The 14090-nt window shown below is 43.6% G+C and overlaps 1 protein-coding gene across 3 annotated transcripts in view; it reads left to right on the forward strand.

The window, feature by feature from the left end:
- Positions 1-248: 248 nt before the first annotated feature.
- Positions 249-14090, forward strand: part of SPHKAP (SPHK1 interactor, AKAP domain containing) — a 72040-nt gene continuing 58198 nt past the window's right edge. For 2 of the 3 annotated variants that reach the window (XM_077348826.1, XM_077348829.1), the window contains exon 1: positions 249-416. In XM_077348826.1, coding sequence (XP_077204941.1) covers positions 382-416 — 35 coding nt within the window. In that variant the 5' untranslated portion in view covers positions 249-381. Of the gene's footprint in view, positions 417-666; positions 755-14090 lie in introns of those variants that run through there. The other variant, XM_077348827.1, reaches the window with a different exon arrangement.

Consider the following 14090-nt stretch of genomic DNA (forward strand, 5'->3'; position numbering starts at 1 on the left):
TTCGACCTTGTAAGCCAAGTGGTTTAGGATCGGGCGCAAAAGGCTTCCAAAGACAACTGAAAGGGCACGTTTTGAACCTGCCCTCTTTCAACAAGGGGCCGAAATCCTTTGCATGTAAGAGCACGGGGGTCCCAGGGGCTGCCGTGGGAGGTGCAAACTCTGCGTCCTACTCCCTACTCTCCGCCTCCTGCGGTTGGAAGTTGGTGACCCCCACGTGGCTCAGCCAGATGCCTCCTCCGACTTAGGGGCGGCGGGCGGGTCTGAAAAGGAAGAGGCGGCGGCGTACTAAAAGCCGCGCAGCTGGGTGGGCGAGCGAAAACACTCGTGGCGCGCCGACTTGCCTTTCCTCCTCGCACCCGCCGCGGCGCTTCTCCTCCTGCCATGACGGCCAATGCGCTGCTGAGGGTTCCTCCGAGGTAAGAACTTGGCTTTTGGTGTGTGTGCCCCCCCCCCCACCGCTCCGCTCCGATCTGTCCAGCCCCGGAGCGCACCCGGGGGGAGCCGCAGGAGTTCCCGGCTGATGCCGCCGCCGCTGCCGCTTCTCTGCTCCCAGCAGCTGAGAACTCCTCCCCGGGGGAGGCTCGCCTGCCTCGCGTTCTTCTCCTGCCCATCAGCACAGATTCGGGGCTCTGCTCCCCCCCCCCCCCCAATCCCCAGCCGAAGTGCTCAGGTGCTTCAGACTTTATTAAAGGACACTCGGCTCGCGAGGCTTTTTGGACATCGGTGCGGGAGGCGAGCGGCGAAGGGGGGACGGGTAAGCTTTTGGGGACGGGGACAGGGGCGGGCGGGGCGGGGAAAAGGGCAGGGGCTCCGTGAGCGGCGATGGAATTTAAGGAAGAGCAGGAAGGTGTAGTTGAAGGATCGGCCATCTTCTTAGTTCAAAGCTGGTGGGTACCGAGCCCGCGCTTTCCTCTCGCCGGGGCTTGGACGGCGGCTCTTCAGAGGGGATTTGGACGTCCAGCCAGAGCCAGGCTCTTTTTCTCCGTCCTAAGAATCATCATCCTCATCCTCATAAATGTAATGCCCAACCGGATGGCTCCAGGGAAACCTGTCCCCATAAACCCGCTCGTTTATCCCATTGCCTAGACATGAGGTGACGAGGAGAGAAATAGAGGAGGAAGCTGCGATTCGGAGGGTCTTGGGGGGGGGGGGATTATTCACCGCAAAACACGTGGAAATGGAGAAGGGGCAGCAGGTTAAGCGGCGCAGTTCAGCAAAGCAAATATCCTGTCGTGTTTGCATGTAGGGCTGGGGGTGGGGGGTGATGGAGGAGAATGCCATAATCTATTAGGGGGGTGAGCACTCCTGGTCATTAATAATGTGTGCAAGTTGGCTCAGTTATTAAATGGTAGTTGTGCTCAGCAATTTTGTTTGATTTTCTGGCAGATTGTTAAAGTGAATGGGGAGGGGGTTGCTGTCTTTTTATGTTCACTTTAGCCCTGCTGTAAAATTAAATAGAGGGGGACACAAATGAAATGTCATCAGATTCTACAGTGGCTTTGAAGTACAACGTTGAATATGTGCAGCTGACATTTCCTGAACTGGAATCTATAGCATAACATCTTGAATCCTTGGGTCTTTTTGTTGTTGTTGTTACTATAAATAATTATAGTGAAATGTCTTCTAAAAGAGTCCTCTTGCTGGCTTAGAACTTGGTGGGATTAAGTTCTAGAGCCTCACGCATTCCCTTATCTGAAGGACACCACAGCAGGATGTTGTCCATAAAGATTTAAAGCTTTTCAGGGTTTCATATGGGTGTTGAAAATGAAGCCGGTTCAAGCAAGCTGCATATTTCAAGTCAACATTATAGAAGGCCCTTCTGATGATTATGCAAGACACCCCTTCCCAAAATTGTGATTTTACAATATCCTATTTTTCTCCTGCAATATATTTTATATATAAATCATTTTCAAGAGAGAAGGGGAGGAATTCTGAAACATTAACCTATTACTGAATTTGTCTGCTATGTGTATTTGTTTAATGCAGTGGACATGCATATTTTTGGAATGGCCTACATCCATTGCCATCTGACCTAAATGCATACTCCCAGGAGTGATGGCTTTATAGCATTCTAAAGCAATAGTTTCATTTTCCTTTCTCTCTGGCAACACAGCTTATCAAACCTGAAAATCATTATGAGATTATTAAGTGGTGTCTTAGAGGAGCAATTAAAAATGAACATATTTCAAGACCCTCCCTTCTTTCTTAAATAGTCAGCATCTGTCCCATTTATCTATGTTGGAACTCATTGAACAGACAGCAAATACCAGAGCCCTTGACTGTCTGCCCTTCACAGAACGTGTGTCATGTCTGAACAGCAGAGCATACAAAATCAAATTGATTTGCACTGTGTGTGTAAAACTGATAGGGGGAGCAAGAAACATAGTTGTTGCTGGCTTCTCCAATCACTTTGCTTTCCATTTTTGATAAGAAAGGCATAATTCTGGAGTGTAGGTTTCATGTAGTGGATAGAGCATGGGGCTAGGATCTGGTGGTTCCAGGTTCAAACCCCTGCTCTGCCCTGGAAGCTTGTTGGGTAACCTTGCACCAGTCACACACACAACCTAACCTACCTCACAGGGTTGTTGTGAGGAGAAAATAGGATAACTGCCTTTAGAAGGCACTTTGAGTCTGCATTGGGGACAAAGTTGGGGTTTGAATGAAGAAACTGTCATCCGTAATGTTTTTCTTTAGAAACAGTTCAGTATATAATTAGCTTTACAGTAAACATTCACAGAAATAGTGAGAGAACCATGAGGAATGCCTAGGGGGATCTTAAACAAGCTTTGCTTTCATTGATTTGAAAGAAAATGTTCGTGTTATCATGAAGACTTGTCTTGTTGATAGGGCACATCATCAGGACAGATAACCTTTCTCCCTCTTTCAGACTGAGAAGGCTCCTTCACAGATTGCGTGTGGTGGGAGTCTCCGAGCAGTTATCAGCTCATTGGTGTACGTGCATGTCTTTTCTGTCGGTAAACTCTTATTTCAAATAATTCATTTCTGTCATGCATTATGCCTCTAGAGCAGTGGTTCTCAACCGGCACAGCTTCGCAACCCCTACAGGAGGGATGGTGGCAGTACACGCACGTGGTGACGCACATACTGCCATCACTCCTGCTGTAGGGGTCGCGGAGCAATGGCAGTGGCCTCCTCCGCACTGCCTCGGACCTCCTCGAGGGGTTGAGACCCGCTGCTCTAGAGCAGGGGTAGTCAAACTGCGGCCCTCCAGATGTCCATGGACTACAATTCCCAGGAGCCCCTGCCAGTGAATGCTGGCAGGGGCTTCTGGGAATTGGAGTCTATGGACATCTGGAGGGCCGCAGTTTGACTACCCCTGCTCTAGAGTGTGTTCAACCTGTAAAACATACATACTGCGAACATAATGTGAGTGTTTAACTACTTCTGTTCAAACTGTGAAGAACTTGATTCAAATGTACTAAACTACACTTTTTGGCATTAAATTAATTTGGCGCTGAAATTTAGTACATAGATTCAAATCCCTCTAAGATCCATAAATGTTTAACATCAATGTGCACTAATCCCTTTAAAGTCACTAGTGACTTAAGGAACATTTTTTTATCAGGCTCCTGGAATTTTGCTGTATCTTTACAAAGCTTGATAATATACTTTTACCTGTGAACTTTATCAACATTGAATTCAGCCCTATCTGAGTTCTAAAGTTTTTTGTGCCTGTCCTGCGGAAAAATCCAGCTCCTAGGGTAGTCCTATGAGCTGAGACTGGTATAAGTGCCCTCAAGATTACACTGATGTTACCCTGCTGCCTGACAAAGATCTAACTGCAACAAAAGCTCTAAAAGCAGAAGTGATACAAATGATTTATTATGAAGGCTTAATGTTTCTTATAGTGAAGACACCAAATAACTATTAAAGTATTGGTTGCAAAATGTTATTGGAACCATGGATCAGCAGTGCTGATGTTTAAGCAAGTTATGCCCAGGTTTCTAAGGTTTGCTGTGGTGACTAAAACATGTGCAACATAAGGTGCATTTACTGGTTTTCCTTCAGGGGTTATGGACCATGAGACTATGAGTTCTTGTCTAGTTGTTTACGACATTTAGTGAAGCTTGTTGCATCATGGAGTGAAAAGGAACCTGTGGTCCTTAACAGCTTACTCCAATAGCTTATCGTGAAAGGCAAAAAGTCAATAAGATCATATGCAGTGTCACGAATCACGGCACGACACAGGTGCAGACAGAAAGATGTCCCCGTGCAATAATTGAAGAAAGAGAAGATGTACCAGTACAAAACATCAGTCAGTCAATATTGTGATGCAATGCTGCATGGTACAATTAGTTATTTATGTGGGGGACAGGAGGCAAAAAAGATGGGCCTGCTAACCTCCAAGAGGCCCTGCCTCCTAGCATTAGAGTAGTATTGCAAGAACAACACAAATGCCATATCCAAAAAAGAATGTACAACACTGACTAGTGCCCACCCCTCGAAGGTCAATTGCACCTGCAAGCTCTGGGCCAGTTCAGACAATATGGACTTACAGTACACACATGTTCTTAACAGCTGTTTGCCAGCAACATTTAACTAAGAATGTATGAACAATTCCATAACCGGCTGTCATAGCAAAAATGAGAGTCTTCCATTAGCAGGCATCCAGTTGTCAAGAAGATATGGCTGAATTGCCATTTGCGGTGTAATCCTATGCAGAGTTGACTCCAAGCCAAGTCCATTGATTTCAGTGGGTTGGAATAGGAATAACTCTGCCTTGAATCACTCTGTAAATCGCCTTGTTTTGCTAGCTCTGCTAAACGGCCCTTTGCACAGCACCTCATAAGTCAAACATAATGATGTCGTGTTATTAGTTCTGTTTCACAACATGAACTATGAGAGCTATTTTTTATGAAATAGATTAATCATAGGCAAAAACGTGCGGCCTGTTAGGACAGAGGAGCTAAATCAAGCCATTGATCATTTGTTTGAGGCCCAATGGATATTAAACAGGCCAACATTTTCCTTTCTTGTTGACATTGGTGTGATTTAAGTAAATCCTCCAGTTTAAAATGTACTAAATCTGTAATTTAGGCAATTGTGAGACTAACTGCATCAGATTTAAGTTTACAATGAGGATAACAAGAAACCCATCCAAATTGTTCAATGATATGGGGCACAGGAAAAAAGGATGATTAATCATGGAAATGTACATGAGAGCATAAGACCTCTGCTGAACTGGACTAGTGGTACATGCAGTCGAGTATTCTATCTCAGGGACAGGAACATTTCTTTACACCACAAGTGATTAAATGTGGAATTCACTGCCTCAAGATGTAGGGATAATCATAGGCATGGACAGCTCCAACAGGGGATTAGACATAGAGCAGTGGTTTTCAACCTAGATGTTGTGACCCCATTTGGGGTTGCCTGGCCCCTTCTTCAGGGTCCCCAGGTTGGTTGCCGCTGCCACAGTGGTGGCGGCAGGCGGCGGCTGCCGCCGCAAGCAGCAACAACCGTCAGTGGTGGCTGCAGGTGGCTGCAAATGGTGGGGGGCCACAACGGGCAGTGGCAGTGGGGCAGCAGCCTGCGGCGGTGACCAGCGGTGGCAACGGAGCAGCGGCAGATGGCCGGCAGCAGCAGAGCCATTGGAATGGCTGCCTCCACACTGCTCGACCATTGTGTGCCTGCGCGCCTGCACACGCACTCTCATACATGCACACTGCCCCATGTGCACATGCCAATGCCGACGTTTGGGTCATGGCACTGCAGCGGCTGAGAACTGCTGACATAGAGGCTCTCAGTGACTACTAGCCATGGTGACTGAGGAAACCCAGAGTCAGGAGGCAGTGAGCAGGGCTTGTAAAACAGAGGTCTTCTACCAGGCTTAGGGTTGAGGCCAGTAAAATAGTTAACATATATTTTGACCTCCTTCCTGTATCTTACTCCACCCAGGATTCTAGGGTTCTGGCGTTTAGATTTTTAGAAAGTTTAGCATGGTTCTAACGTGCTGTATTGTCCCTGCCTATAGCTGTGTATAAGCCAGACCTACCTTTCTTCATGGGGCTGTGGTCAGGATGACAACCCAGATGTTATCATGCATTGTAACAATGCAAACATGTTTGCCACGTTTGAGTTGTCTCGCAGAGAAAATGATTGCATTTTTCAAATCACTGACATATATTGAGCCAGCAAAGATCCTATAAACTTATTTGTATGCTTGCCTGGGAAATATAAAATAACACAAAGCAAGTTTGTTACATGTCAGTTGTACCCTGGAGAAACTGTGTATGATTTTGTTTAACAATCTTTGCATAGCATTTCTGTAAAACTTGTGATTCCCAAGCTGAATGCAGGCTTCTAGCCATGCATGTTAGTCTTCCAGGGACTCGATAAACCTTAATTGCTTTCCTGGGAAACAACAACAGTTGAACTATCACGTATCTGGAGGCCAAATACATGGCTGGTCGACTGATTAGCATGCTGGATCACAAGTTGTGCAGCCCCAATAGATGCTTGGGTTAGTTTCCTCCTGTGTTGCTTACTAAAATAGGATCATAGTGTGAATGAATGGGTGCTACTGGGAACAGATTTCTTGTTCATGGAATGATTTCTCTAGCCAGGACTTAATTTGCATCAAGATTACTGAGTTTGTAATCTGTATCTGTTTTCAGTGTCAGCATTCAGTGATTGCTAAAGGAGAAAAGTATGTCCCTCTCACCTATGTGTCTACTCCAATACCTAGGATCTGAGAGGAGGTATTCCAGGCAAGAAAAAGAGACTCCCTTCCAAAAATGATAAAGCCCATCAACCTCTTGGTGGGAGGTGACATCTTGGTGCCCCACAGGTCTGCCTCCCCGTGGCAGCCAGGCACTCCCGCTGTGCCAAGTCCAGGCCTGCCCCCACAGACCCTGCCTGCCAGCTGGTCACCTTCCCAGGGGAGGTCAGCATCCATCTGGGCCATGCAGCTGGCCAAGCACATGGTTCAGAAGTGAGCACAGCCCACAGACGGGCAAACGGCAGTGAGGGCTTGCGTCACAGCTCTCCTCCCCAGCTTTCCACAGCGGCCGCCCTCTCCTGCATACCAAAGCCAAGGCTTGGCCCCTCTCCCAGGCCATCTCCCACCAACCATGGTGCCAGTTCCCCATCCCTTCCTCCCAGGTCACTCACCGGCTAGCTCACCTCTCGGCGTCAGCTTGGTAGAGCAGGCTGGCACTTCTTCCATGTGAAAGAAGTTGGAGGGGGATGCAGGCAGGGGTGGGACAGACCACCCGATTGGCCATTCATTGGACAGACAGGCAGTCAGACTCGCAATGAATGCAACTCCTCCCACCACCCTTTACCAGTTTTATTTACAGTACAGTAAATAACCTTCCTTTCAATGTAGCAAAACTCCCAAGGGATATTTTCTAAACAGTGGGAAAGTTATGAGAGGCTAGTTTTCAGAGATAATTGCCTATGGAATCAAATTGATAGTAGGCTGTTTGTTTGAAAACTGACTATATAGTTTAGGAACAGAACTGCAGGTGGCAATAGAAACAATATCTCATTTGCCTAGAAGCACATGTGCCTTCAAAGTGCAAATTAGAGGCAGATGTTCAGTTGTATTCTGTCTTATCTTAGTTACATTTTTAATGATCTCTGGTCTCAGTAAATGATTTCAGCAATTGTCATGTCTAAAAATGATTATAAGAGCCATGCCTTTTAAAATCCCATTGTCAGTCTGCAGAGGCAGTTTCTGCACTCTGTTACAATGGCCTACTTGAATCTAGTTCTATGTTCTTTTTTTAATGTTTTAATTTTTTAGCACATTATTTGATACTAGGCTTGTCAACTCTCTGGAAGACTTCCCAGTAAATCTCGACACTGCCCACCATCACCTGAAAAGTCAGGCCAAGAAAATGGTGGTAGATTGCGGAGAGTGAGTATAGCTTTATGCTGGCACTTAATGCTAGAAGAAGTAGAGTTGGCTTTTATACTCTACTTTGCTCTACCCCAAGAAATCTCAAAGTTCGCCTTCCCTTCCTCTTCCCACAATAGACACCTTTTGAAATATGTGAGGATAGGAGAATTCTGAGAGACCTGTGACTAGCTCTAGTTCACCCAGCAGGCTTTATGCGGCGGAGTAGGGAATTAGATTAGAGTCAGCTGTTCTTAACCACTATACCAATACTGGATTAATACTACTGACAGAACTGGACATGATCTCATGGTGTGCACTAGGACAGTGGGAGTCAAACTGCGGCCCTCCAGATATCCATAGACTACAACTCCCATGAGCCCCTGCCAGTGAATGCTGGCAGGGGCTCATGGGAATTGTAGCCCATGAACATCTGGAGGGCTGCAGTTTGACTACAACCTCATGTAAATGACAGCACTTGGTACCACAATATTCCTTATGATCTGTTTCCCTTAGAGACCAATTTAATCAGATATGCTTACTAGAACCCATGTTTTTAAATATAATACAAGAATTCCATACTTCTAGATACTCTATATTTTTATTCTGATAATAGGTTAATGTAATTAGTTTTAAAAGTCTCCTTTATACTATTCAACCAAGTATTTAAATCAGGACATTTCCTTCCAAAATCTGGCAAAATTTGTTCTTGCAGCTGTTATTATATGAAGAACAATAGAGAGTTGATCTTTATGCATTTCAGGTAAGCAATTCAGCAGAACAGTCTTTGGTTTTACAGGAATCTCTGTTTCCAAACTAGTTGATATAATTTTGGTCACACTGTTCCAATATGTAGTGGCTCCAGTACATTCTTATCACATTTGGTAGAAAATTCTTTCTGTGTATCACAGAGCCAACTTCTTTTTTCCTCCCTCAATCCTTAAATTTTTAAAGCCTATAAAGGGATAGGTTTCCCATATCATTTTAAAACAAATTTTCTCTAAAGGTTCAAACTTCACAATAAGTTTGGCATTTAGATAATAAGTCTGGCATTTAGGGAAAATGAAGTCCTATTTCTGCTCATCTTGGACATTCCCAGATCTGTGTATGAAATTAGTTCTCTTCCCTTTTTCCTAGAATTATATTTGTCTTGATCTTTCGACTTATATGTAAGTGAAGATTGTTTACCAGTGTTTTCTGCTGTCATACTGATATCAGTTTTTCAAAGGGTACGATGCTTCTAGAATTGTCTTGTTTGCAACATGCCTAGTCAGAGCTGTTACTAATAATAAACATAGTTTGTTTCTTAGATTTTGCCCCAATGGGCTATGACTCAGAATAATTCATAATAAAATTAGTGAAGAATGAGGCATAGAACTGGTTGGCAACTTGGCATAGACTTATCCCTCCTCATCCAAATATCTTTCTTGGAAGGTTTGTTGAATAAGTTTTGCTCATGATCTGTGCACCTTTTTTGGGCTCCACCACCCTTGGGAAATATGTGTTACCTGAATTCATGTGTAGTATGTGCAGCTAGCTGTGGTCAGCTGGAAATGCTTGTAGTACACAGCAGGCAGAGTTCTGTAGGCTGATGTGAGCAGCTGATGGATAGTTGGTTCAGCCTTGAAATCTCTTTGGACAGCCAGGACATCTTTTTCAATACAACTTTGGGGTTGGCTTGGGAGCAGCACTATTAACCTGTTGGTATACACTCTTCCACTCTGTTCATTCAGCAATGAAAGGAGTGTAAGAAAGTTTTAGCATGGGCAAGTTAGCATTTCTACAAGCTTGTGTTTGAATGAAATCTGAATGTTGAAACAACAAGTAGGAATGCTTCCATACATTTTGAAAAAAAACCTGTGGCTGCCAGAGACTGTATACGTTGAGTTACTGATGTGATAATTCCCAGGTGTTTCATTCTACTGTTTGCAAGCATCACAGTAGTTCCAGATTCTGTGTTTGGTTATGTTTTAAGGAAGATAGAAATATTCTATATGTCAGCAAATTAATAGAACGGTTCTAATTTCTGAAGAGGCTTAATACTGATGTAAAGCCAAGTGCCTTTATTCCCTCCCAACATTTTTCTTATTCTGTTAACATTAATATTGAAGGGGGGGGGGATTTCCCCTTTCGTAGAATTAGGAGTGTTTCCTGTCCCTTTTTACTTAAGTATTCATTTCAAACTCATTGCTTAAGATATTTCTGCAAAAATTTCTGTAAAACTTTCTGTAAAAATAAAAATCCTTGCTCAGGCTCATTCAACCTACCCCAAACCCATTTGCTGTGTGTGTAACCACAATGCAAAGACATTATAAATTACACTGCTGAAAAATTGATGCACCCATGAGGGAACCTGCATTGAATTTTACATTCCATCTCAAAAGAACTAACATAGTTATTAACAGTTTAAAAATTCAAATGACAAACACCCATGCTCAAAACTTATTCAAGTACAGATCAGATTAAAAATAGAGCAAAACAAAAAGCCAGTGACAGTCACTGTCCCTTCACTCACATAATTTCAAATGTCTTCTAAAATAATATTTTAAGTTTACTCTAGAAGGCCTGTAGGGATGGCACAAATCTCATCTTCCAGGAAGCAGCATCATTGTTTTGAACCAGCAACCGCAAAAAACGTCTCACATGTCCCAAACTGGTTTATCACAGATAATACTGGTTTTTATAGGAAGGCACTATCCATCAGCCTCAATGCTTGGGCAAGGTGGGTGTGGTCCGTCATGTATACTCTGATTCTAGTTTGATGTGTGAGAACGTTCATATATGCAAAACCATACTTCTGAGCCGGGGCTGTGTAATAGTTAATATACAAGACTTATACCAGGAAAACCTAGATGCTCAACCATGAAGCTCACTGGTTGTCCCTCAGTCTAAAGCATCTCAACAGAGCTATTCTGAAAATAAAATGGTGGGAAATGGAGCTTAAACAGTTCTGCAGGGCCTGCAAAAAAAAAAAGCTCTTCTGCCAGGCATTTGGTTGAGACCAGACATAACCAACAGCGACTGAAGGGCCCCTGTTCCCCCCTGCCCCCCCCTCAGAACTCCACCAGTATACTCTGGACCTGGTTGCACTGTTGCACTGTTGCATTGCTTATATTGTTTATACTGTTATATGGTTACAACTATTAGTTATTATTATTGTATGGATATTCACATGTTATAGACTGTTTCATGTATTGTTCTTATGTTCTTATGTTCCATGTAAACCGCCCTGAGCCTCCAGGGAGGGTGGTACATACATACATACATACATACATACATACATACATACATACATACATACATACATACATACATACATACATACATACATAATCAACCACACTGAGCTCCATGGAGAAAGGGTAACATAAAAATAAAGTGAATAACTATTTATAGTCACTCATGATGAATGTGTCTATATGAAGCAGCCCTTTGACTTCAGGGTTTTGTTCCTGTAAACAGATATAAGCCAATGAAGTTTCCCAGCTGCCCCAGACTGCAAGAGAAGATCCATATGGCGGAATGCTTCCCCGCAAGGATTCTTACTCATAGAATCACAGCACGCTATGGAGAAAGTTACACTGGAACTCTTCTCACCACCATGTAATTTTCTGTGTTTAGGGATTTGTCATCAAATGCCGAGCCAGTCAGTCAAGTGAACCCTCACGTACAGGCTGAAATAGAACAGCTAACAATTTTACCTTCTCACTTCCTGGTTCTGAGAACTAGACCTAAGATTTAACTGCATTTTTTTGAGGTGGGTGGGAGTTGTTGCTATATAAATCACAACTACTCTTTAGGGAAATGAGTAGAAGACTTAATCCAGTTCAGTTAATGTTTTTGCTTTTTATTTTCCCTGATTTTAAACGGATCAGCACAAGCCCAGCTGCAATGAGTAGGTTTGCATTGATAGAGAACTTTGAGGGTCTGAGCTACACTGGACATTTTTTGCAGAATGTCTTGAGAAATGATTAAAAAGTACAGTGCTTAGAGTTGCCAACCTCTCTTGGCAGCACCTGGAGATATCCTGGAGTTACAACTGATCTCCAGACTAGAGGTATCACTTCTCCTGGAGACAATGACTGCTTTACGGGGGGGGGGGGTGTCTATGGAATTTTACCCTGCTGAGGTCCCTTCCCAACCCAGATCTTGCTCTTTCCCCCAGGTCTCTTTCCCCCACATCTCCAAGAATCCTAGCCTAGAGTTGGCAACTCTAGCAGAGCTTCATGGTTTGCTTAGTACTGTTTCAGTTCTGTGAAATGTATCTTTATTACTGCCATTAATAATAAGTAGATCAGCAAGATGAATTCTATATTTATTTTTTTAAGAGAAAATACACAGAGTCTGCTGGCAAAGAATGAAAGAACATATATTAAGTTCTATTTACAATGGCCCAGAGTTTCCATTCAAGATTCACTACACTATATTTTTTTCCAAGATGACAGCAAGCATAAAGCTGGTTCCTTTGCATCATATAATTCTGCTAAAGAATTTTAGCAAGATCTTTAGGGGGGAAAACATGTGCATTAGGAGAAACCAATAGGATCTTGGTTTTAAAGCTCAGAAAGCTGAATTTTAGTGATGTTTTGGGAAGATGAAAGCCTTATCCATCCATAAATACTTTTATTAAACACTTTCACTTAATTCCATTGTCTACGGGAATCATCTTGAGAAATAAGGTACCACTCCCTAAATTTGTGTTCTAAATACCTTGCAGAATTAGGACAGAGCTAACATTTACGTTGTATATGGAGTTTGCATCCACAACAAATTTCAGACATTTGGTAGAGGTATTTATAGATGTCTATTTGAGTAACCATCTGTGCCTTCATTGAAATATACACATCATTAGAAGTGAACAAAAGTCAAGATTCCAAAGCATGTTAATTTTTAAGAAGTCCACATATGCAGCTGTAGTGAGACACACATCTTCTTCTCCTATCTTTACCCTCAATCCAGTATGATGTTGTAACTTAAAGTGCTTTCCCCCGGTGTGGTATAGTGGTAAAGAGCTGTGAATTCTAATCTTGAGAACCAGGTTTAATTCCCCACTAATCCACATAAAGTCTGCTGAGTGACTTTGTGCAACTTACAGTTCTTTCAAAACTCTCTCAGCCTCACCTGCCTCACCAGGTGACTGTTTTGGGGTGAAAAAGGGAGGGTGATTGTAAAGTAATTACAGAATTATTAAGTGAGTGTATGCTGCTTTGAGACTCTTTAATGTACAGGGAAGCGGGGTATAAACTCTTTTTCAGCCATGTTAGCTCACTGATTGAATAACCTTGAGCCAGTCCAAGAAAATATCTGGAGATTTTGGGGGTGGAGCGTGAGGAGGCTAGAATTAGGGGAGAGGAGGGATTTCAGTTTGGCATAATCCACCTTCTAAAGTGACCAGTTATGATAGTGGAAGATCTTCAGCTACCACTTGGAGGTTTGCAATCCTAGCCACTCTCTCTCTCCATCTAAATCAGTTCATTCAGTGTTTGATTCACTGTCAAAAATATTACCTGCATCAACTAAGTTGAATTTTCTAAACTGAGTTTGCCTATTTGTTCTCCCCAGTTTCCTGAAACATATTATCTTTCTGAATAAAATCAGAGTCCAGTGGCACTTTTAAGACAACAAAGATTTATTCAAGGCGTGAGCTTTCTAGTGCAAGCACTCTTCCTCAGACTATGATCTTCTTACATGACAGGGAATATATAGCAAAAATCAATTCTGTTACATCAGTAGACTGTGTCGCAACCAAATACGGCCATTGATTATCCTTTGATAATCCTCTTTCTTTTCAAGAGCAAGCTTTCGTAGTGGCTTACAGGGCAGACCAGTCAGCATTTTAAAAAATCTAAAAAGCAGTTTAACGGTTGTGAGGGGCCATGAATGTCCCTCCAACCAGCTTGCTTATATGTCCAGCAGCAAGCCAATCGCATTCCGTCCCCCCATCCCTGACTACCTCCTTCTCCTTCCCTCTGAGGATTGGAGGCTGCAGATTTCAGCCATGTGAGAGCTGCCCCTGCTGGTGAGTTCCTTGCCTGGTGGCCCTGAGGCCCTGGGCCTAGGGGCTCCCCAGGAGGGCACCTCGCCCCTAGATGACCAAGTCACCCAGCTGTGGCCTGGGGTGAAGGAGAGGCCATCCACATAGTTCTTCCACCCCATTCCCCCAATCTAGTGCCCATTGGATTCCTGAATGCAATGGGCTTGGCCCCTAGTCCTATTATACACCACA

This window comes from Paroedura picta, chromosome 8, assembly GCF_049243985.1.
Source record: "Paroedura picta isolate Pp20150507F chromosome 8, Ppicta_v3.0, whole genome shotgun sequence".
NCBI lineage: Eukaryota > Metazoa > Chordata > Lepidosauria > Squamata > Gekkonidae > Paroedura > Paroedura picta.